Raw genomic sequence first — 23912 nt, 5'->3', positions numbered from 1 at the left:
CTGTCTTTTAGACAGAGCCACAGTCTCCAAACCATACATCATAGCAGGACGCACTACTGTCTTGTAAACCTTCCCTTTCACTCTTGCTGCTATCCTTCTGTCACATATCAGCCCTGACACCCGTCTCCACCCACTCCACTGCCTGCACCCTCTTCTTCACCTCTTTTCTACACTGTCCATTGCTCTGGATGGTTGACCCAAGATATTTGAAGTCATCCAAATTTACGACTTCTACTCCTTGCATCATCACCTTTCCACCTGCCTCCCTCTCATTCACACACATGTATTCCGTCTTGTCACCACTGACCTTCATTCCTCTCCTCTCCAGTGCAAATCTCCACCTCTCCAGATTCTCTTCCACCTCCCTCTACTCTCACCACAGATTACAATGTTATCTGCAAACATCATGGTTCATGGAGCCTCCTGCCTGACCTCATCTGTCAACCTTTCCATCACCATTGCAAACAAGAAGGGGCTCAAAGCTGATCCCTGATGTAACCCTACCTTCACCTTGAAACCATTTGTCACTCCAACTGCACACCTCACCACTGTCTCACTATCCTCATACATGTCCTGCACCACCCTAACATACTTTTCAGCTACACCTGACTTCCTCATACAGTACCACAGTTCCTCTCTTGGCACCCTATCATATGCCGTCTCTAGATCCACAAAGACACAATGTAGCTCCTTCTGACCTTCTCTGTACTACCAACACTCTAAACGAAAAAATTGCATCTGTGGTACTCTTTCTGGGCATGAAACCAAACTGCTGCTCACTGATCTGAACCTCTCGCCTTAGCCTTGCTTCAAAAACTCTTTCCCATACCTTCATGGTGTGGCTCATCAACTTTATACCTCTGTAGTTACTGCAGCTCTGCACATCACCCTTGTTCTTAAAAATGGGTACCAGTACACTACTTCTCCACTCATCAGGCATCCTCTCACTCTCCAGGATTTTGTTAAACAACCTGGTTAAAAAGTCCACTGCCTTCTCCATACCTCCACAGGTATGTCATCTGGACCAACTGCCTTTCCATTCTTCATCCTTTTTAAAGCTGCCCTCACTTCCACCTTACTAATTCTCTGCACTTCCTGATCCACTATGTCTCCCCCTGTTGTCCTCCTCTCTCTCTCATTTTCCTCATTCATTAGTTCTTCAAAGTACTCCTTCCATCTACTCAACACTCTCTGTTCACTCACTAGTACATTTCCCTCTCTATCCTTTATCAGCCTAACCTGCTGTACATCCTTTCCAGCTCTATCTCTCTGTTTAGCCAAATGATACAAGTCCTTTACTCCTTCTTTACTGTCCAGCCTCTCTCACAGCTCATCATAGGCCTGAGCCTTTGTATTTGCCACCATTCTTTTCGCAATGCGACTAGCCTCACAGTACTCCTGCCTACTTCCTTCATCTCTCTGGTTATCCCACTTGCCAAAATTGCAGGTCCAACTCTTTTGCACAATAAATGCCAGACAGAAGTCAGATCAGCCGCATATACAGCACACGCACTTATCGCTTAGTTGTTTGCGCTGCACAACTTACATATTTATCTGTGGGTACATTATTTGTTGGCTAAACAATTTGTGGGAGAATTTTGCACTTATATGTACCTCTCCTTCTAGATTTGGTCTTAAGCCTAGGAGCTGTAGTATACCTACCCAGAAGAGGGACATACACCGCTCAAAAAAATAAAGGGAACACTTAAACAACACAATATAACTCCAAGTAAATCAAACTTCTGTGAAATCAAATTGTCCACTTAGGAAGCAACACTGATTGACAATCAACTTCACATGCTGTTGTGCAAATGGAATAGACAACAGGTGGAAATTATTGGCAATTAGCAAGACACACTCAATAAAGGAGTGGTTCTGCAGGTGGAGACCACAGACCATTTCTCAGTACCTATGCTTTCTGGCTGATGTTTTGGTCCCTTTTGAATGGTGGTGGTGCTTTCACACTCATTGTAGCACCACACAAGGGGCTCAGGTAGTGCAGCTCATCCATTATGGCACATCAATGTGAGCTGTGGCAAGAAGGTTTGCTGTGTCTGTCAGCATAGTGTCCAGAGGCTGGAGGCGCTACCAGGAGACAGGCCAGTACACCAGGAGACATGGAGGAGGCCGTAAGAGGGCAACAACCCAGCAGCTGGACCGCTACCTCCACCTTTGTGCAAGGAGGAACAGGAGGAGCACTGCCAGAGCCCTGCAAAATGACCTCCAGCAGGCCACAAATGTGCATGTGTCTGCACAAACAGTTAGAAACTTACTCCATGAGGATGGTATGAGGGCCTGACGTCCACAGATGGGGGTTGTGCTCACAGCCCAACACCGTGCAGGACGCTTGGCATTTGCCAGAGAACACCAGAATTGGCAAATTCGCCACTGGCGCCCTGTGCTCTTCACAGATGAAAGCAGGTTCACACTGAGCACATGTGACAGACATGACAGAGTCTGGAGACACCTTGGAGAGCGATCTGCTGCCTGCGACGTCCTTCAGCATTTGGCAGTAGGTCAGTAATGGTGTGGGGTGGCATTTCTTTGGAGGGCCGCATGTGCTCGCCAGAGGTAGCCTGACTGCCATTAGGTGCCGAGATGAGATCCTCAGACCCCTTGTGAGACTATATGCTGGTGTGGTTTGCCCTGGGTTCCTCCTAATGCAGGACAATGCTAGACCTCATGTGGCTGGAGTGTGTCAGCAGTTCCTGCAAGATGAAGGCATTGAAGCTATGGACTGGCCCGCCCGTTCCCCAGACCTGAATCCGATTGAGCACATCTGGGACATCATGTCTCGCTCCATCCACCAACGCCACGTTGCACCACAGACTGTCCAGGAGTTGGCAGATGCTTTAGTCCAGGTCTGGGAGGAGATCCCTCAGGAGACCATCTGCCACCTCATCAGGAGCATGCCCTTTAGTGCACGTGGAGGCCACAGACAATACTGAGCCTCATTTTGACTTGTTTTAAGGACATCACATCAAAGTTGGATCAGCCTGTAGTGTGTTTTTCCACTTTAATTGTGTGTGACTCCAAATCCAGGCCTCCATTGGTTAATAAATTTGAATTCCATTGATTTTTGTGTGATTTTGTTGTCAGCACAATCAACATTGTAGAATACAAAGTACTCAATGAGAATATTTCATTCGTTCAGTTCTAGGATGTGTTATTTGACTGTTCCCTTTATTTTTTTTGAGCAGTGTATTTTTTTTTACTCTTTTTTAATGACCTTTTTTCCTTATTTCCTCTTTTCCCATTCACATCTTCACCAAGGATAACAACAGTTATGGAGCTGACTGTATGCTGTATTTTTTATTATATACCATATAACGCATACACAACCTACGTAACACAACACAGCATGTACTACATACCAGTATTTTCCTGTAGCGTTGCACACGGATATTGTACAGAAGTACTGTCTCAGTCTTTCTTTCCTTTTGACTGCTAAGCAATTGAAATGTAGAAGCAGAGTCATATCAAATTAACTTTACTAAGTCTCATTAATAACTGTATTTGTGTGTTTCCTGTCATAGGTGGAGCTGCAGTCATGTTGTGTGTTTGTGCCTAATGACACTCTGCCATGCCCCAGCACCATAGTGTGTGGTGATATCCCAGGCACTGTGCGCAGCTGGTATCACAACCAAGCTTCAATGCCAGGGACTCTGGTGGTCTGCCTGCCCCAGATCAGTGTGCTCAGTGTTGGACATAGGCACATGGAGCCCTTGCAGGAAATCCCCTTTACCATACCTAGACCGGTCCTGGAGGAAGGTAAGCCATGTATAGCATTCACACACAGTTTGTGCAGTTAAGGATTTCATCATCAAATCATGCCAAAAAGGGACTTCCGCTAACAGTTGCCACAAAGGTAGAATTGTATAAAATGTACACTGTAGCTTTAACTTTACCCTTCACTAGAACTAAGGAGCTGAACCCAAACTGTGAAAAACAAAAAATAACCTCAAACTTGTATCCCTTCTCCACCATCTTTATTATGCATTTCAGTAGGTAGAACTCTCCAGGCAATGGCCAAACTGAGATTTGTCCAACAGACTGACAGTTAGTGAAGCATGATTCATTGTTCCAGAAAACATGGTTCTGTTGCTTAAGTCTGGTGGTGGATTAGGATTTCTGGAAAGAAGTTGTTTTTGAATATTCAAATAGTTATATAATAATAAGAAGAGCTCAGGTCCTTTTCAAGGATTATTTGATGGTTCAGTTCAAAGAATGAACCAAACTTTTTATTACCATTTGTTAGTCTGCTTTTATTATGTAATTCATTTATTTTGCTTTTTATCTCTGTTTTTGTTGATTTTGTTTTGAATTTCATATTTTTGTAAACACTAGCTGCCCTTTACATTGTCTGAAGTAGTCATGATGAATGCACCAAAAGAAATGGTTCAGTATTACTTGGAAAACGGTTTTTAGCTTAAGTTCCTTATAAGTTAGTAATGTTTTTCCTTCTCCTCAAAAAAAAGTGACCTTTATGGAAATAGAATTTCTTTGACAGGGACATTGTATTTTAAACTAAAAAGGGAGGTAATGAAGAGACAGCATTGGGACTTTATCTTTCTGTTCTTATGTGTTTCACTTTTGTGGCTTTTCAGCTGCATCTGTGTAGGTGTGTTTGTTTGTGTGTACATTTATATGTGTTTGTACTTCTTAATAATTCTTAAATCCGGACGTGATGTGGAGCTCATTGTCAGGACTCATGCATGATCTGAACAGGCCACCTATAGTAACTTGTTTTTTGGGGTTTTTTGGAGGGTAAAGAGTGTAAATTTCTGGTGTATAACTTTATATTGCTTTTTACAACAAGATAAAGGGTGTCCTTGAATATGTCTGAAGAAAGAAGCTGTTTTTTAATGGCCTGATCAGACAAGAAATGAAAAAAAACTTGCCCTTATCTTGAAGTAGACATGATGGGTTGTTTTTAAACTTGTTGCCTACTTTCTTTTATCTAGGAGGTTTTTTTAATAAGTAAGTGTAATGATGGGGCAGCAAACATTCAATGGCGAAGGTTTAGTTTATACAAGATGCTGTTACGATCTGAGACGATCTTAGTCAATAAGAGATTAGCTATATTATCAATACTGGTGCAAAAGCTTGGTATTAAGAATGTGACTTGGTGGGGCTGTAATGATTGTGTGATAATGTGATCATTAAAAACTATAAAGCCATCTGAATAACTCATAACTTGATTTTATCAACGCAGTGGGAAGCAAACTTGTGTATCAAACTAAATGCTAGCTACTCTGCTTTTCTCTTAGACCTGAAGGCTTTGATTGGCCATTTTTCAAGTCCTGTGAAAGTAGGATTTTTTCCCCAGCCTTTCTCCACAGATATTTCCCCTTATTTATTTTTATTCATTTTATTTTTTTTAAAAGTGATTTCAGTTGCATTTATTTCTGAAAATAAGTGACTGGGCCTTCCACCTAGCTGTCTGGAGCAGCAAGAAACATATTGGGATTGCAGAAAGCAGTGCTTAAATGGTTTTAAATTCTTCATCGTGTAGAATCTAAAATGTTGTGAAGCAAAGTGCTTCTTCTCTTGAACAGCGACGAGAATATTTGAATACATTGTTAAAAAGACACAATTTACTCTGTTGTCCTGCACCACACATTCAAATAGCCTCAGTGAACTTTTCAGTATTGTCAGATTAGGTCAGTATTTTTTTTCCTGTTTTTTTTTTTTTTTTTTTTTTTTGTAGTACAAAACCAAAATAAATGACTGATGGTACTATAAAAATAACAGTAAGGTCCTTGGGCACTGTTAAAATATTTAGAAAATCTACACATTATTCAGAAGCAAGTGCATTTGCTGTAGATTTTCCTGCAACTTATAACCTGTAAGTAAGCAAGCAAGCAAGCATAACCTGTGGTAAATTTCTCTGCTATGCCAAACTGGAATGGACCAGAGTATTGTAATGCTAAGAGTGTTTTTGCTTGCCTTGATGTTGTGATTTCTGAAGTCGAACATTATAAATGCTGCACACTGGTAACATGAAAAATGATTACAACGATTAGCCAATACCTTTGTTTTCATCAGGTGACCTAATACAATTAACTGTGACTACTGGTATCTCTAAAGCAATATCCTTTCAGACTCAGTTGTCTTCTCACAGCACCTGGTCCTGGAAGCCCATTGTCCTTCACATTATAGTGATTTCCATAAACTAAAACGTGCAGGGCCAAGGATCTCCAGGGTCAGGGTTTGGAAACTCAAAGCTTTATGGAAACTCTTTGTTTTATATTGGCTAAAAGGTGTGAGTGTCAGAATTTGTAAATGCATAACTACAATAATGAGAATTTATGGCCATTATCAATTTCTTTAGTAATGTGCTTGTGACCAAATTGTTACTTTCTTATCATTCACCTTTTCTAGTCCTCATGTTCTGCCAGTGTGTCCCCTCATGTCGCAGTTTTACAGTGTTCTTTTCAAAGGTCCCTGACTGCAAGATTGCAAAGAAGTTGACAAGCTCAGTTTGCATTTAGAGTTAGTAGCAGGAATTAGGAGCAGATTACATTGATGAACATTTCATGCACCTCTTGTGTTGACTGTGTGAAGAAAAGCTTTTATAGTCTGTAACCTTATGTTTGGGTGTTGTTGTGTTTCTGTACTTCTGTGAATGTGCACATGTGCTTATGTGTGTGTGTGTGTGTGTGTGTGTGTATCTCTGTGTCAAGGTGATGCCTTTCCATGGACAGTGACAGTGGGCCAGTTCAGTATGTATACATTGCTCGGGCATCAGCGTTCTCTGTCACTGCTGGAGCCAATAGGCTGTACCTCCACCCTCGCTGTGACCTCCCATAAGCTGCAGCCCGGGCCCACAACAGGCTTTATCACTCCTGACTTCAGACACGCGTTCATCATCTGTCTGCATGTAGACTTGCAGCCTCTGCATCTGAAACTCTCCAACCCACAGGTATAACGCTACACTATTTTTCTCTTCAGTGCTCTTTTCTATCTTGGGCTCTCTCTTTCAGATTGGCTCACCATCATGTGATGCTCCTTGATCAGAGTTACAGTCTAAAGTTGAATACAGCTTGATGCAGGTTGGAAATCTTACTCAAGTACAAATACACTTTGTATATGAGCTACAATATTGCATTCTACTTTACAGAGTGTTTTATGTATAGAAACATTGATCAACCATTGATAGCTGATTGATGGCTAACAAAATCAGCCATAAATAATTAAAATTACCTCCTTTATTCTACAATCATTGTCCATTTCATCAGCCCCACTTACCATAGAGGTGCATTTTGTAGTTACATACTGTTATACCATTACATACTGTATTCCTTCTGTTTCTCTGTAAACATTTTTAGCCCCCTTTTACATTGTTCGTCCATATTCAGAACACTCATAGGACCACCTTAGAGCAAGTATTATTTGGGTGGTGGAATATTCTCTGCCCTGCAGTGACAATGACATGGTGGTAGCATGTGTAAATGTGTCGTGCTGATAGGAGTGGATCAGGTACAGCAGTGCTTCTAGAGTTTTGAACACCTTAATGTCACTGCTTGACTGAGAATACTCCACCAGCCAACAGCATCATGTGGGCAGCGTTCTTTGACCACTGATGAAGGACTAGAGGATGACCAACACAAGGTGTGGAGTGATAGATGAACTATTGTCTCTGACTTTACACCTACAAAGTGTATGAACAAGGTAAGTGTGTCTAACAGAGTGGAAACTCCAGCAACTCTGCCATGTGTGATCCATTCGATGCAGCGATCCACACTAACATACCACCACATCAGTGTCACTGCAGTGCTGTGAATGATTAACACCTGCTTTGTGGTAGTCCTGTGTGGTTCTGACCATTAAAAAGAAGGGGTGAACGGGGGCTTACAAATTATGCATGGTAATTGTGCCTCAGTGGAATAACTAAGGCTGGCCTTTACCGACCCATGTTTCAACCATGTCACACATAGTAATACAAGTGCACTATCCTGCTGTCTAACAACACACCTTCAGTATCACATCTTCTGAAGAGAGATTTTGTTATCAAGAATGGACATTATGATATGGAAAGGATGGTAGGGACAGAAGTAAAATATATATTTTTAAATTATTATTTAGGATCTCGTTTTGAGTTTTGCAAGCTATTAGAAACAATGCTAACTAGTTATTAGAGATCTTTTTTTTCTTTTTTATTTATTGGCTTCATATTGTACTTGATTAGACAAGATTAAATTGCAATTAAAATTGTAATGTCACACTGCATTTTTTAAAGTTGCACTGTGTAAGATTTGTTCATTAAGAGTGAAAAAATTTGCATTACTCAGTTCAATTCAACTTTGTCATTATAAAATACAGGGTAGTACAGTATAACGAAACACTATCAGGCTAACTTTCCAGTGCAGTAATAAAAGATGCATAGTAAACAGTGCAAAGACAAAGACAGTAAAAGACAGACAAAATGTGCATTACTGAGTCAAGAGGGGAAGGATCTGCTAATATATAGTGTTCTTGCACTGCTGTGAATCTCCCTGTAAAAGCCTGAAATATTTCAAGTCAATTCTTCTTCTTCTTCTACTTCTTCCACTTCTTCTGCTTTTTTTTCTTCAGATTTTTGTCTGCTAACTCATCATACAGTTTTCAACATATCAGCACCATTCCAATTACAGAATGTGTGATCTGATGCTTGTTTACAGCTTTTTGATCCGACACAGGGATTTCGTGCAATCTTTGTTAATTTCTGATTTTTTTCCCCCAGAGTAATGTCTCCCTAATGTACTTCTGCTTAACAGAAAAACTCACATATACTATGTCAGGGTAGACCTGCGACCTTGCATTCAATTCGTCTGGTCTGCCTTTATCATTTTCATCTTCTTTTTTTTTTTATATGTCATCCCTCATTTCTCCCATAGACTCTCATTCATTGTTCTCCCCACACAAGCCCAACTATTTCCTTGCCTAGAAGCCACTTAAATGCATGTACTCACTCAGGGAAGGTCCTCAAATTCTACCACACAGTAATACTGACCCACACTCCTCTATGTGTCATTTTCTCATCCCTCGTTCCCCCATTTACATTTATTTATTTTATGTTCACAAACAAGACATATACTTTCCTAGTAACAATTTAGCAACCGCATGGGATACCATAGCAACTGCCTAGCAACACCTTAGCGACTGCCTCAGATTCCATAGCAGTCATCTAGCAACCACTTGGAATACCATAGCTGCTACCGGAATATCACAGCAGCCACTTAGCAACACCCTAGCAACCACCATGAGTACCATAACACCCATTTGCTATAGGATATATCATGGATGGATGGATGGATGGATGGATGGATGGAGTAAGACATGCAGACCCATGAACTATGCAGAAAAACAGAAATAAATCTAGACATAAGTTAAAGTACAAGAGAAATAAAATCAAGTATAAAAGTGTATCTATTTACATGACATTTGAGACAGATTTGTTGTATTTACAAGACAGCAGGCACTACTTGTATGAGGTAGTCTAACAGCACATATTATTGACATGACTAACTTTGAGTTGCATCAGTATTGTAGTGTAAAGTGCATAGTGAAAAGTGTCATTACAGTAATAGTTGTGGTATATTGCTCCTGATCTATATAATATAGATTCTCCTGATCTTTTTCATTCTTGTATCTCTTTCTCCTTCTCCAACTTCTCATTGTCTTTTAAGTCTGTTTCATCTGTCAATTCTGCTGTATTTTGCACAGTGAGTATTAGATCAGTACAGTCTCTGCAGTAAGGAGAATTGTTGTAGAGGCTTGTAGCAGTAGGTAAAAAAGATCTCACATGGCGCTCTTTGACACAGTAACAGATGGCCACTGAATGTGCTTCTCTGTTCATCCAGTGTAGTGTGCAGAGAGTGTGAGGTGTTGTCCAAGATGGCTAACAGCTTGTTGAGCGTCCTCTGTTCTGATACACCCTCCAAAGAGTCCAGCTTGACTCCTACAACAGAGTCAACCTTCCCAATAAGTTTGTTAATTTTGTTCAGAGCACTGTTGTTAATGCTGCTGCCCAAGCACACAACAGCATAGAATAGAGCATTAGCTACAACAGACTGGTAGAATGTCCACAGAAGCTTAGTGCACACACCAAAAGACCTCAGCCTCCTCAGGAAGAAGAGACAGCTTTGGCCTCTCTTGTACACTGTGAGAGTGTTACAGCTCCAGTCCAGCTTGTTGTCCAAGTGCACACCCAGTATGTCCCAACCACCTCCACATCAACACCTTAGTCTTACCAGCTTCCTGTATTCCTCCTTCTGTCCATTTCTTGTGCACCCAACAATGGCCATGTCATCCGAGAATTTCTGCAGATGACATGACTCTGTGTTGTACCTGAAGTCAGAGGTGTACAGGTTGAATAGGAACTAACACAGTCCCCTGGGATGCCCCAACCCTGCACACAGCCTTGTCTGAGGCACAGCCCTGCAGTCACACATACTGAGGTTATCTAGTCAGATAGTCCATTGTCTGTGAGATGATGGATTCATCCACCTCCATCACCCGTAGTTTCTCCCCTAACAGCACAGGCTGTATGGTGTTGAATGCACTTGAGAAATCAAAGAACATATGATCTTCACAGTGCTGCCTGATGTGTCCAGGTGAGAGTACGTTCTGTCCAGCAGGTAGATATCCGCATCATCCACTCCAATGCAAACTGCAGAGGGTCAAGAGCTGTTTTGACCAGAGGTCTCAGATGAGCTAGCATCAGCCTTTCAACTGTCTTCGTCAAGTGGGATTTCAGTGCAACCGGTCGATAATTATTCAGTCCTGTCAGCTGCCTTTTCTTTGAGACAGGAACCACACAAAATGTTTTCCACATAACTGGGACTCTCTTCAGGCTGCAGCTCAGATTGAAGATGAACTGAAGAATTCCACACATCTGCTCTGTACACAGTTTCAGCACCCTGGGTTCAATGCCACCAGGTCCCGCTCCTTTGCTCTGCTTGAGTTTTTTTCAGTTCGACCTTCACCTGATTAGCAGTGAATGTAACATCACTGCACATTCCAGTTGTGGGGGGAGGGTGAGAGGTGTCCATTGCAGAGAGTGGTTGCTGATGGTCACAGGTGTGAATGCATGTGGTGGAGAAATGTAGTTGCATGGTGTAGTTGTGTAGGAGTGTTAATCTGCATAGGAGACAGACACAGTGGAGCAGGAGCCGCACAAAAGCTGCACAAAGAACTGGTTTAGCTCATTTGCCCATTCACGCTTTCTCCCTGCTGAAATAGGGCTGCGTTGGTTGAAGCTAGTGATATCTTTTAGCCCTCTCCAGACATCACGAGTATTATTCAGCTCTAGTTTGTTTTCCAGCTTGGACTTGTACTCCTCTTTGGCCTTCTTAATTGAGGTTTTAAGCTGCTTTGGTACCCTCTTCAGTTCCGCCCTATCTCCTGCCATGAATGCTCTATTCTTCTGGTTCAACAGAGACTTTAAGTCGCTGGTGACCCAGGGTTTGTTGTTCGGAAAGCATCAGACAGTCCTGGTGGGTATAATAGAGTCCACACTTACTTCATCAGTATCCTCACCATGTGGTTCACACAGGACATCCCATTGTGTATCCTCCAGACAGCCCCTCAGTGATTCTGCAGCCTCAGGTGACCACTTCCTCACTGTCCGTGTGGTCACTGCTTGTCTCTGAACCAGGGGTTAATACCATGAGTTGAGATGAACCAGGTTATGGTCTGAACGGCCCAGTGGAGGAAGAGCTGTGGATTTATATGCTTCCTTGACATTGGCATACAGCAGGTCCAGAGTCTTTCTCTCTCGTCTTTAAGTCCACAAACTGGCTGAAAGTGGGCAGACATGATGAGAGAGTAACATGGTTGAAGTCTCCAGACTTCAAACCTAGGGCTCTGGTTTAGCACCCTCGCAGTAGTCAAGTGGATGATGTCACACGCGCCGTCCTTGTTAGCAGAAGTTGGGATGTACACAGCACATAGAATGGTGTGAGAACTTGTGTGGGAGATGATACGGATGCATAGCTACAACACACAGTTCAATGTCCAGCTTACAGATTACTTCTTTAATCATGATGTGAGTAGAATTACACCATCTGTTGTTCACAAACACAGCCAGCCATCCTCCCTTCTTCTTACCAGTTCGCTTGTGGTCTTTGTCTGCCCTCACAGTAGTAAAACCGTTCAGCTGAACATGAGAGTCAGGTACACACAGGCTCATCCATGACTCAGTGAAGCACACAATGCTGCATTCCCGGTATTCCTGTTGTGTCCGTGTTAGAGCAGACAGTTCATCCATTTTGTTAGCCAGTGACCTGGCTATTTCTGCTTCTTTTCCCGCTGTTTCTCTCCCACTCTGCAGTCCCGGTAAGGACATCTCAGCTCCGCTGGAATCACCGGCCACTGCAAAGTAAACGGTGTAAACGGCTTCCGCAGTGCGAGCAGCTGATTCCTTGTGTAGACAAAGTGAGGGCGCGCGGTGCGGTTGCAGTCTGAAAGTTCTGTTGAATTATCCATCGAAACATCAATAAAATTTTAAAAAGTTGTAAAAAAAAGTTGTGTAACAGCTTTAGACCCTGCCTCAATATCCATAAAAGAAAGAAAGTGGGTAAAAAGTGTATATAAGTGTCTGCTATATCATAACAGCCTCCTAGCAACAACCTGGAATACCATAGCAACCGTATACCAACCACCTGGGATACCACACAAAACACTTAGCAACACCATATCACCCACCCAGGATACAGTGGGGAAAAAGGTATTTAGTCAGTCATCAATTGTGCAAGTTCTCCCACTTAAAAAGATGAGAGGCCTGTAATTGACATCATAGGTAGACCTCAACTATGAGAGACAAAATGAAGAAAACAAATTTAGAAAATCACATTGTCTGATTTTTAAAGAATTTATTTGCAAATAATGGTGGAAAATAAGTATTTGGTCAATAACAAAAGTTCTTCTCAATGCTTTGTTATATATTCTTTGTTGGCAATAACAGAGGTCAAACATTTTCTGTAGATCTTTACAAGGTTGGCACACACTGCTGCTGGTATGTTGGCCCATTCCTCCATGCAGAACAGTGATGTTTTGGGGCTGTCAGCGGGCAACACGGACTTTCAACTCCCTTCAAAGGTTTTCTATGGGGTTGAGATCTGTAGACTGGATAGGCCACTCCAGGACCTTGAAATGCTTCTTACGAAGCCACTCCTTTGTTGCCTTGGCAGTGTGCTTGGTATCATTGTCATGCTGAAAGACCCAGCCACGTTTCATCTTCAATGCTCTTGCCGATGGAAGAAGGTTTGCACTCAAAATCTCACAATTCATTTCCCCATTCATTCTTTCATGTACACGGACCAGTCGTCCTGGTCCCTTTGCAGAGAAACAGCCCCAAAGCATGAAGTTGCCACCCCCATGCTTCACAGTTGGTATGGTTTTCTTTGGATGCAACTCAGCATTCACTCTCCTCCAAACATGACGAGTTGTGTTTGTACCAAACAGTTCTACTTTGGTTTCATCTGACCATATGACATTCTCCCAATACTCTTCTGGAACATCCAAATGCTCTCTTGCAAACTTCAGACGTGCTCATCTCAAGTTTGAAGTGCCCGTCTGGCACTTCAAGATCTGAGTCCCTGGCAGCGTAGTGTGTTACTGGCAGTAGCCTTTGTTACTTTGGTCCCAGCTTTCTGCAGGTCATTCACTAGGTCCCCCCATGTGGTTCTGGTATTTCTGCTCACCGTGTGATTATTTTGACCCCACGAGCTCAGATCTTGCGTGGAGCCCCTGATCGAGGGAGATTAGCAGTGGTCTTGTAGGTCTTCCGTTTTCTGATTATTGCTCCCACAGTAGATTTCTTCACACCAAGCTGCTTGCCTATTGCAGATTCAGTCTTCCCAGCCTGGTGCAGGTCTACAATCTTGTTTCTGGTGTCCTTCAACAGCTCTTTGGTCATCATAGTGGAGTTTGGAGTGTGACTGTTTGAGGTTGTGTGCAGGTGTCTTTTATACAGATAACAAGGTCAAACAGGTGCCATTAATACAGGTAATGAGTGGAGGACAAAGAAGCCTCTTAAAGAAGAAGTTACAGGTCTGTGACAGCCAGAAATCTTGCTTGTTTGTAGGTGACAAATTATTCCACCATTATTTGCAAATAATGAATAGTAATATTAGTTAGCTATCAGTTACCTATGGTGAAACAGGTAATAGTTAACATATCCATACTTTCCCCATTAGTTATGAGAAAGAGCAGCCCAGATCAATCCACAAGGGACCTGCACAACCCACATTACTACACTTTTAATGCAGTTACAATGCATTAAATGCATTTATTACAATAAAATGGAGTAAATTTACTCAACACACAGTAACTGCTGAAAGTAAACTGAAAGACAAAACAAAGATTAAATTGCATTCGTCCATGAGGAAATTATGTAAACATTTCAGTCATGTAAATTAAAACCATTAAATCAAATCAAATTTATTTGTATAGCGCTTTTTACAACTGATGTTGTCACAAAGCAGATTCACAGAATTCCAGTTGAACAGAATTAATTGTTCCAGTGCATTAACATAAATAGTTTAATTAAAAGAAGCTGCCCTGCTACAGTCTGTGTAGATTAACAACATAAACTCATAACCTGGTTAACGACATTTATAATGTAGTTTTTTGCTAGGGAAGTCCAAGTGATTTTGTACCAGTTCTGATAGGGTTCTGTAAACCACTTTCATTTCTTGTTTTATTTTTACTCATGAACTGCATCTGTTATATTGGTTAAAGTCTGTATGTGACCTGTGACGTGATTTGTACACAACATGACGACATTAACACTACCAGATAGGTGTAGATGTTAACTGTGTTTTGGTACTATATTAAACCAATTTTTGCTGCCTTGTTAAAAAAAAAATGTTTCTTGTTAACTAAACAGACCAGTGTTAAGGTTTTGAACAACATTCTCACCTGTGTGCTCATCAGAGTAGTTTATATCAGTAAGCTGTATTGATTGAGTGCAGTGTAATCAGACTCTTACATGCTGGCCATCCTTTGGCTATGCCCCCAGCAAGAGTGCTTTTCTCACTTTGACTCAAACTCGGACACTAACCCAAACTGACAGGCTCAAACCAGGTAGCATGTAACGTCCAGTGCCACACAAGACCTGCAAAGTCTAAAGCTGTGTCCAAAATCGCGTAATAGTACACTGTATGTTTCAAATAATTAAAAACTAATGGTGTTGTGTTATTTTGACACACTGTTTATTATGTATTCCGTTTTGTATGCAACCTGAGACATCTTCACCGAAAAACATGAGGCTTAACCTGGCAATTTACCATCAGGCATTGCCTTTGGTAGTCATGAAAGTAAAACGACAAATGTGACTAGGGGTGCAACGATTATTTGACTTGGCAACTAATTCTGTAGTCGATTAGTTGGTGACGTCGTTACATGTCTTTCTCGTGCTCACCAGGAACGTTTTGACATTATTGGTCACTTGAGAGTTAAGAACAGCACGATGGCTACCTTCCTTCCATCCATCATCTTCTGCTTCTCCGGGGTTCGGGTCGCGGGGTCAGCATCTTAAGCAATGAGGCCCAGACCTCCCTTTCCCCAGCCACATCCACTAGCTCTCCGGGGGATTCCCAGGCGCTCCCAGGCCAGCTGGGCAATATAGTCACGTCAGCGTGTCATGGGTCTTCCCCGGGGTCTCCTCCCTGGTGGACTTGCCTATGACACCTCACAAGGGAGGCGTCCAGGAGGCATCCTAACCAGATGCCCGAACCACCTCAACTGGCTCCTCTCGACGCGAAGAAGCAGCGGCTCTACTCAGAGACCCTCCCAGATGACCGAACTTCTCAGTCTATCTCTAAGGGAGAGTCCAGACACCCTGCGGAGGAAACTCATTTCGGCCGCTTGTATTCGCGATCTTATTCTTTCGGTCATTACCCAAAGCTCATGACCATAGGTGAGGGTAGGAACGTAGATTGACCGGTAAATTGAGAGCTTTGCCTTGATGGCTACCTCAAGAACAAAATCCTCAAAAGTGCGGGAGCATTTAAACTCTGAAAAAAGGTTGTCAGTTGTGCTATTTGTAAAGTCGACATTAGCTGGCATGGGAGCACATCCTCCATGATGGAGCGTCTGAAAGGGAAACTCATCGGCTCACTACATGAAGATTCATCTCGATAAGACACATTCCGTTCATGCGTACTAACGCACTAAGTAGTGTGGAAAAATAGCGCGTCTACCATTATAAATGCACTCATTAATGTAGTATGTAAAGTGCAGAAGTGTGTGGTTTGGAATGCGGCAGTAGTTGCGCTAGTGAACTAATGTGAGTTAATGTTAATGTTAAAGCTCTCCTACTTCATGTTATGAGCTGTTACATTTGTATTTTGAAATGCACATTCTCTGGTATCATTAATGGAGTTGGAACAGAAAGGAAAGTAAGGCTCAATCACATTTCACATACCCCTACCCCTTGTTTTCGAGTGTAACCCTCCCCACCCTTGAAACTGAGTTACAAGGGGTAGTGGTTGAAATCTTCCCCCTATGAAATGGGACAGCCGTTCAAAAACTGGATACATCATCAGTTGTCGTCAGCGTCTTTTACGTAAACAGGCGAGACAAGGTTTTCCGGCCCTTTCCAATATGCTTCCTCCAGATGGGGTGATCGCACTTGTGTGTCACATGACCGGAGAGGTGAATCTTATTTAAAATAGCCTGAAAAAAATAATCAGGACGTGTTTTCCTGCTTTGTCTCCGTACTATAGCAATAATGGCATATCACACAGACATTTGCCATTTATCCGAAGGAGACTGAAAAGCATGGGTGCTCGCAAACGGCTTTTTACCAGAGAAAATTCTTACAATTATCTGTCTCTTTGGCCGCTTGTGCAGCCATCTTGCCCATGATTTGCATAGCATTCTGGGAATTTCTCATAGCACTCCGTTTGTAGTCTGCCTCTGAAAAATCTCAGTTTGAAGGGCCATGTAGCCCTAACACTTCACCCTGCCCCTCCATCTAAAGGGTTACCTTTGAAATGAAATGTTTACATAAAATCTAACTGTTCATAGAGAACAAGTTTGCCACAAACTTTCGCCACTTTCCCATCCGCTCCATCTGAGTGCATCAGTTGAGAATATCTGCTCTCAGAGTAGAGCAAGACTTTCACAAGAGCTTGAGGAGATATGAACTTTCAACTCCCTCCACAAATTTTCTATGGGGTTGAGGTCTGGAGACTGGCTAGGCCACTCCAGGACCTTGAAATGCTTGTTACGGAGCCACTCCTTCGTTGCCCGAGCGGTGTGTTTGGGATCATTGTCATGCTGGAAGACCCAGCCACGTTCCATCTTCAATGCTCTCACTGATGGAAGGAGGTTTTGGCTTAAAATCTCACGCTACATGGCCCCGTTCATTCTTCCCTTAACACGGATCAGTCATCCTGTCCCCTTTGCAGAAAAAACGCTCCAAAGCATGATGTTTCCACCTCCATTCTTCACAGTAGGTATGGATGCAACTCAGCATTCTTCTTCCTCCAAACACGACGAGTTGAGTTTTTACCAAAAAGTTCTATTTTGATTTCATCTGACCACATGATATTCTCCCAATCCTCTTCTGGATCATTGATCATTCATATGCTCTCTGGCAAACTTCAGACGGGTCTGGACATGTACTGGCTTAAGCAGGGAGACACGCCTCGCACTGCAGGATTTGAGTCCCTCTCGGCGTAGTGTGTTACTGAGGATAGCCTTTGTTACTTTGGTCTCAGCTCTCTGCAGGTCATTCATCAGGTCCCTCTGTGTAGTTCTGGGATTTTTGTTCACCGTTCTCATGATAATTTTGACCCCATGGGATGAGATGCGTGGGGCCCCAGATTGAGGGAGATTATCAGTGTTCTTTTATGTCTTCCATTTTCTTACAATTGCTCCCACAGTTGATTTATTCACACCAAGCTGCTTGCCTATTGTAGATTCACTCTTCCCAGCCTGGTGCGGGTCTGTAACTACACACTAATATACTTGTTGCTTTTGCGACAACAAAGTTACTACCTTGTTGTAAACTCCCTGACGCCTTTCATACCTGGACCAGGATTAGTCTGATGTCACGCAATTTGAGAGAGAGAAGCTTGCTCAAAACTGCACCCACCGTGGCTCGCTCACAATCAACTCTGGAGCAATCGCTAAATGCGGGTGCTAGCTTGGGGCGACATGCTAAGGACTCTACCAGCTCTCAAGCCCACGCAGCGGGCAGCCCCTCCCACGACACAGCGGTACCCTTAGAGAGGACTAGCTCCCCGGCAGCTAATATCATGGCTGACTCGGCTGACACTCCGCCTTGGTTCTTGTCAGCGCTCGAAAACTTGAAAAGTTCTTTGCTCTCAGAGAATACTGTGGCTCTGTCCAGTGCTCTACAGCCCATTGCTGACACTCTGGACTCAATCAAGCAAACACTCGAATCTCATTCGGGGAGCATCAAAGCCCTGGAAGCCTCTATTTCAGATCACAGCAATAGGATAGCTCAATTGGAAAATCAATGCAGATCTCTCACTACGGAAAACTCCACACCGCTTGATAAGCTAGATGACCTGGAGAACCGCTCCCGTCGCTCCAATTTGAGAGCCATCGGAATCCCGGAGAGGGTCCAACAAACTTCATGACAGATCTGCTGGAGGCATTCGGCTCGGACTACTTCCATCATCGGCCTATTCTGGAAAGGGCGCATCGGCTCGGCCGATCAGCTGCGGCAGGCAGCACAGACTCTAACAAGTCGAGGCCCTTCATTATGCTCTTTCACTCATTTCAGGACAAGGAACGCGTCCTTCAGAGGAGCAGGGAAGGTGTGAGTTTTCGAGGTCACAGCATCAGATTTTTCCAGGACTATAGCGCGGACCTTTCTCGGCGACGGGCCGCTTTTCGCGCTGTGAAAGCCGCGCTATATAAAGAAGGGGTCCGATTCAGTATGCTCTACCCGGCCTGACTACATGTTGTTTCCAAAGATGGTTTCAAGTTTTTTGAGACACCGGAGGCGGCACAGGCTTTTCTGAAAAATCACTATAATCGCTGAGCCACTCAAATGTCTTGAGGAGTAAAACAACTTTATGTTGCTTAATACCAGTGTTTCCAGATTTTATGCGCTGTTAACCAGTAAGAGTTCACTTACACTTGACTGTGATAAAAGTTCTCTCAACACACAAGCTGCAGTGTAGATATGATTAAGGTACATTTCTTACATTTTTGCAATTACCATTACTTTCAGATTGATTATGCACATACAGATCCTTCTAGGTTATAATCCTTCTAGGTTATCTAAGGTATAATCTTCACTTGTTGTGGTTTCTTCTTACATATTCTATGTATATAGTACGCAGGCTCGGCCTATCTGATAACTTGGTGTCTAGGGAGCAATAGAAAATGCACAATTATAAAGGTTAACACACATAAATACTTAGTTTGTGCAAACATGTGTGGGTACTTGATTTTTATTTTATTTTTTTATTTTTTCCCCACTCATTTTCTGTTGTCGCTGGGTACACTTTCCCATTGTATAGGAATGTGGTAGCGTTTGTGGGGGTGTTTGGGACGGGGTTTGTTGTTGTGTTTGTGTGGTGCTGTGGATGGTCTTTCTTTCTTTCTTTTTTTTGTGTGTTCCCTCCCCAATCTCAGTTTCTCTTCTTTCTCCAGGTTGCTATGCTTTCAGCCTTTGTCTGCATAATACACCTATGTTCTCTACCGCATCATCTATTTGTCTCTTCTTCTCATTTAAATGGCTTCCAATATAAATAATCTGGTTAGATTTATTTCCTGGAATATCAGGGGCCTGCAGTCTCAAATGAAAGCTGTAAAGGTTTTTAATCATATTAGATCCATGAAGGCGGATATAACATTTCTCCAAGAAACCTACCTCTCCAGATTTGAGCATACCAAACTGCGTAAGCCCCGGGTTAACCAAGTATTTCATTCTAACTATAGTAGTAGATCTAGGGGAGTAGCAATATTGATTAATAAAAGAATACATTTTACGCCTTCCAATATCATATCTGACCAGTATGGTAGATATATTATTGTAGTAGGCTCACTTTTTCAAACTCCAGTGGTGTTAGTTAATATATATGCACCAAATTCTGATGATGTCGATTTTATGGATAGGTTGCTGTCCATAATTCCTGATCTAAATTTGCACAAATTAGTTCTCGGAGGTGACATTAATAGTGTTATGAACCCCACAATAGATCGATCAAAACTGACGTCAACAGTAATCTCAAAAATGGCATCATTGTTGTCCTGCTTTATGGATGAAAATGGCTGTGTTGAACTTCACCCTCAGTCAAGATCTTTCTCTTTCTACTCTCATGTACATTCTTCCTTTTCTCTAATTGACTATTTTTTTGTCAATCGCGAGCTCATGCAGTTTATTACCCAAGTTCAGTATTTGCCGATAGTTATTTCAGACCATGCACCACTGCAGCTGGATCTTACCTTCAGTTATTATCAGAGAGACCCCTCTCAGTGGCGTTTTAATCCAACACTACTCTCAGAGGAGAATTTCTGTACAACGATCTCAGATTCCATTTGTTTTTTTTTTTACACACTAACAAAACTGATTCTATTTCGAATTCAGTGCTATGGGAGTCGTTCAAAGCTGTTATTCGGGGTGAAATTATCTCCTATGCCTCGTACATTAAGAACACCAACAAGAAAAAGTTGGACTAGCTTTCTAGTTCTATATTATCTGTAGACAGTCAGATTTCTTCCTGTCCAACTCCAGAATTAATTAAAAAGCGGCTTGACCTACAAGCATAATTCAATTTGTTTTCCACAAAATATGCTGAACCTTTATTTTACGTTCTCAAGGTTTTTTTTATGAATATGGTGAAAAAAGTGGGCGAGTACTAGTGCATCAGAAGGAGACAGGCTGCGTCCAGACTAATACACCAAGTTAGGAACACTCATGGAAATTTCTTGACTCATCCTAAAGACATCAACAAGGCTTTTAAAAATTACTACTCTTCATTATATACCTCGGATGGCCCGACTGATACTATTGCTATGCACTCATTTATAGACAAACTAGCACTCCCGGTTCTTGATCCTATACTGGCTGAAGATTTAGATCGCCATGGACCAGATGGGTTTGGTATAGAGTTTTTTAAGAAGTTTGACAACCAACTGTCACCTCTTTTGCTGGAGGTATTTAACGAGTCACTGGATAGGGGTTCTTTGCCCCCTTCCCTTACGCAGGCTAATATCTCACTTATAGCTAAAAAGGATAAAGATCCCACTTTTTGCAGCTCATATCGTCCCATCAGTTTGCTTTGTAACAAGCACAAAATCTTAGCTAAGATTCTGGCCAAACGCATTGAAATTGTCCTCCCATCTATTATATCAAATGACCAAACAGGCTTTATTAAAGGGCGGCATTTATTTTCTAACATTCTAAATATATTATATACATCAGATAATTAGCAAATTCCAGAAGCTGTTGTTTCGCTAGACGCAGAGAAGGCCTTTGACCGTATAGAATGGGACTATTTATTTTTTGTTCTTAATAAATTTGGGTTCGGAAATATATTGATTTCCTGGATTTAGCTGCTCTATACTGCACCATTAGCTCGTGTCCTTACAAACTCTATATATTCTGATTTATTTTTCTTTACACAGATGTACACACCAAGCCTTTATCGCCCTTACTTTTTGCTATTGCCATAGAACCTCTCTCAGTCGCTCTTAAAACTGCTCCTGGAGTACAAGGAATCATGAGGTATGGAATTGAAAAGTTTCCCTCTATGCGGATGATCTCTTGATATATATAACTCACCCCCTGTCTGCCATTACTGTTATTAATTCCATTTTAGTAGAATTTGATTCATATTCAGGCTATAAGCTAAATTTCTCCAAAAGCACGTTTTACCCAATTAATGCTGCTGCTTGTACAATTACACAAATGGAAATCCCCTTTAGGCTGGCACCTGACGGATTTAAATATCTAGGTGTTAATATTACTCAAAAAATATCACTTATTCAGGATGCCAATTTCTCCCCTCTACTTACTAAAATGTGCAGTGACCTGCAGAGGTGGAGTAGCCTTCCCCTCTCTTTAGCGGGCACGGTACAGTGTATTAAGATGAATGTCCTTCCTAAATTCTGTTTTTTGTTTCAATGTCTTCCTATTTTTCTCCCCAAATCCTTTTTTGTTTCTATAGATAAGGCTGTCACTGGCTTTATTTGGGGTGGTCGTGTCCCCCGTATCAGGAAAGGAATTCTTCAGTGTCCCCGTTCTTCTGGTGGCTTGGCCCTCCCTAATTTTATGTATTACTACTTTGCAGCCAACATACAAAAAATGGCATTTTGGTTTAAAAACCCAGAGACTGCATGGTGTATTATGGAATCCCTTTCCTGTCACTCGTCTTCTATTCACGCCTTGGTTTATTCCTCTCTTCAAATACTTTCCTCTCATTTCTCCTCCAATCCAATCCTATGCTAAAGATCTGGACTCAGTTTCACAGAATGTTTCATTTTACTGAGGCGTCTGTTTTAAGTCCAATATGTAAAAATCATTTATTTAAGCCTGCAACCCTGGACTCTAGATTTATAAGCTGGGAGAGGAGAGGTATTACCACCTTTAAGGATCTCATTGATGAAACATTTCGTAGTTTCCCTTCAGTAGCCTCTACATTTAGGCTTCCTAGAACAGACCTTTTTAGATTTTTCCAAAATCTAAAATCCCACAATCCCTTTTTCCCATGTTTCCGGAATGCCCCCCTGCTCTCCCATGGGAGGACTTTTTTACGGCCAAAACTGAGGGAAAGCTTATTTCTATTTTTTATAATAAGATCTTGTCTTTTCATAAAGTAAAGATTCCTGATGCCAAGACTAAATGGGAAGCAGAGTTAGGACTTGAGTTGGACGAGAGATGGTGGACTGAAGCTTTGGCCAGAGTTAACCCTTCATCCTCTTGTGCAAGACTAAACATAATACAACTGAAAGTTATTCATAGAGTTCATCTATGCAATGCTAAATTAGCACAAATTTATCCGGAGGTTAAGCCAACCTGTCCCCGCTGCGACGAGGACCCAGCAACCCTCTCTCATATGTTTTGGTCTTGTCGCAAATTGGGGAGATCCTGGGATTTTGTAGCTTCCTGCGGAGGACTTTGGTACTCCCCCCTCTTGAATAGACAATAGTCCCAAGCCCCACCCCCTCCCCCCCTTTATTTATTTGTTTTATTTGTTTGTTTTACATTAATGTTTTGATTTTTCACTGTTTTCATTTCTCTATTTTCATTTCATATTATTTTATTTGCATATTGATTCACGATTTGTACTTTGTAGTTGTTGCTTTAGTACTTTTGTTTTTGAATGTTTTTTTTGTATTCGTGTTGTAAGACCTGTAAAGTCTGACTGTTTGAGGCTGTGGACAGGTGTCTTTTATACAGATAACGAGGTCAAACAGGTGCCAATAATACAGGTAACGAGTGGAGGACAGAAGAGCTTCTTAAAGAAGAAGTAACAGGTCTGTGAGAGCCAGAAATCTTGCTTGTTTGTGGGTGACCAAATAATTATTTTCCACCATAATATACAAATAAATTCTTTAAAGGTCCTACAGTGTGATTTCCTGGATTTTTTTTCTCATTTTGTTTCTCATAGTTGAAGTGTACCTATGATGATTACAGACCTCTCTCATCTTTCTATATAGGAGAACTTGCACAATCAGTGGCTGACTAAATACTTTTTTGCCTCACTGTATATACACTGCTCAATAAAATAAAGGGAACACTCAAATAACACATCCTAGATCTGAATGAATGAAATATTCTCATTGAATACTTTGTTCTGTACAAAGTTCAATGTGCTGACAACAAAATCACACAAAAATCATCAATGGACATCAAATGTATTAACCAATGGAGGCATGGACTTGGAGTCAAACAGAAAATTAAAGTGGAAAAAACACACTACAGGCTGATCCAA

At 41.9% G+C, this 23912-nt stretch overlaps 1 protein-coding gene across 9 annotated transcripts in view; it reads left to right on the top strand.

Annotated features, from left to right (window-relative positions):
* LOC108442230 (vacuolar protein sorting-associated protein 13B) overlaps window positions 1-23912 on the top strand; it is a 401016-nt gene that overhangs the window by 153235 nt on the left and 223869 nt on the right. For all 9 annotated transcript variants that reach the window (XR_005129589.1, XM_037534077.1, XM_037534078.1 and 6 more), the window contains exons 23-24: window positions 3537-3771; window positions 6687-6925. Coding sequence is in view for 8 of the 9 variants with exons in the window: in XM_037534077.1 (XP_037389974.1) it covers window positions 3537-3771; window positions 6687-6925 (474 nt within the window). In the remaining variant the exon portion in view is untranslated. The remainder of the gene's footprint in view (window positions 1-3536; window positions 3772-6686; window positions 6926-23912) is intronic.

The sequence above is a fragment of the Pygocentrus nattereri genome, chromosome 24, assembly GCF_015220715.1.
Source record: "Pygocentrus nattereri isolate fPygNat1 chromosome 24, fPygNat1.pri, whole genome shotgun sequence".
In the NCBI taxonomy this organism is placed as follows: Eukaryota; Metazoa; Chordata; class Actinopteri; order Characiformes; family Serrasalmidae; genus Pygocentrus; species Pygocentrus nattereri.
The sequence above is the reverse complement of the archived record's forward strand: the minus strand, read 5'-3'. Positions and strand labels throughout refer to the sequence as shown.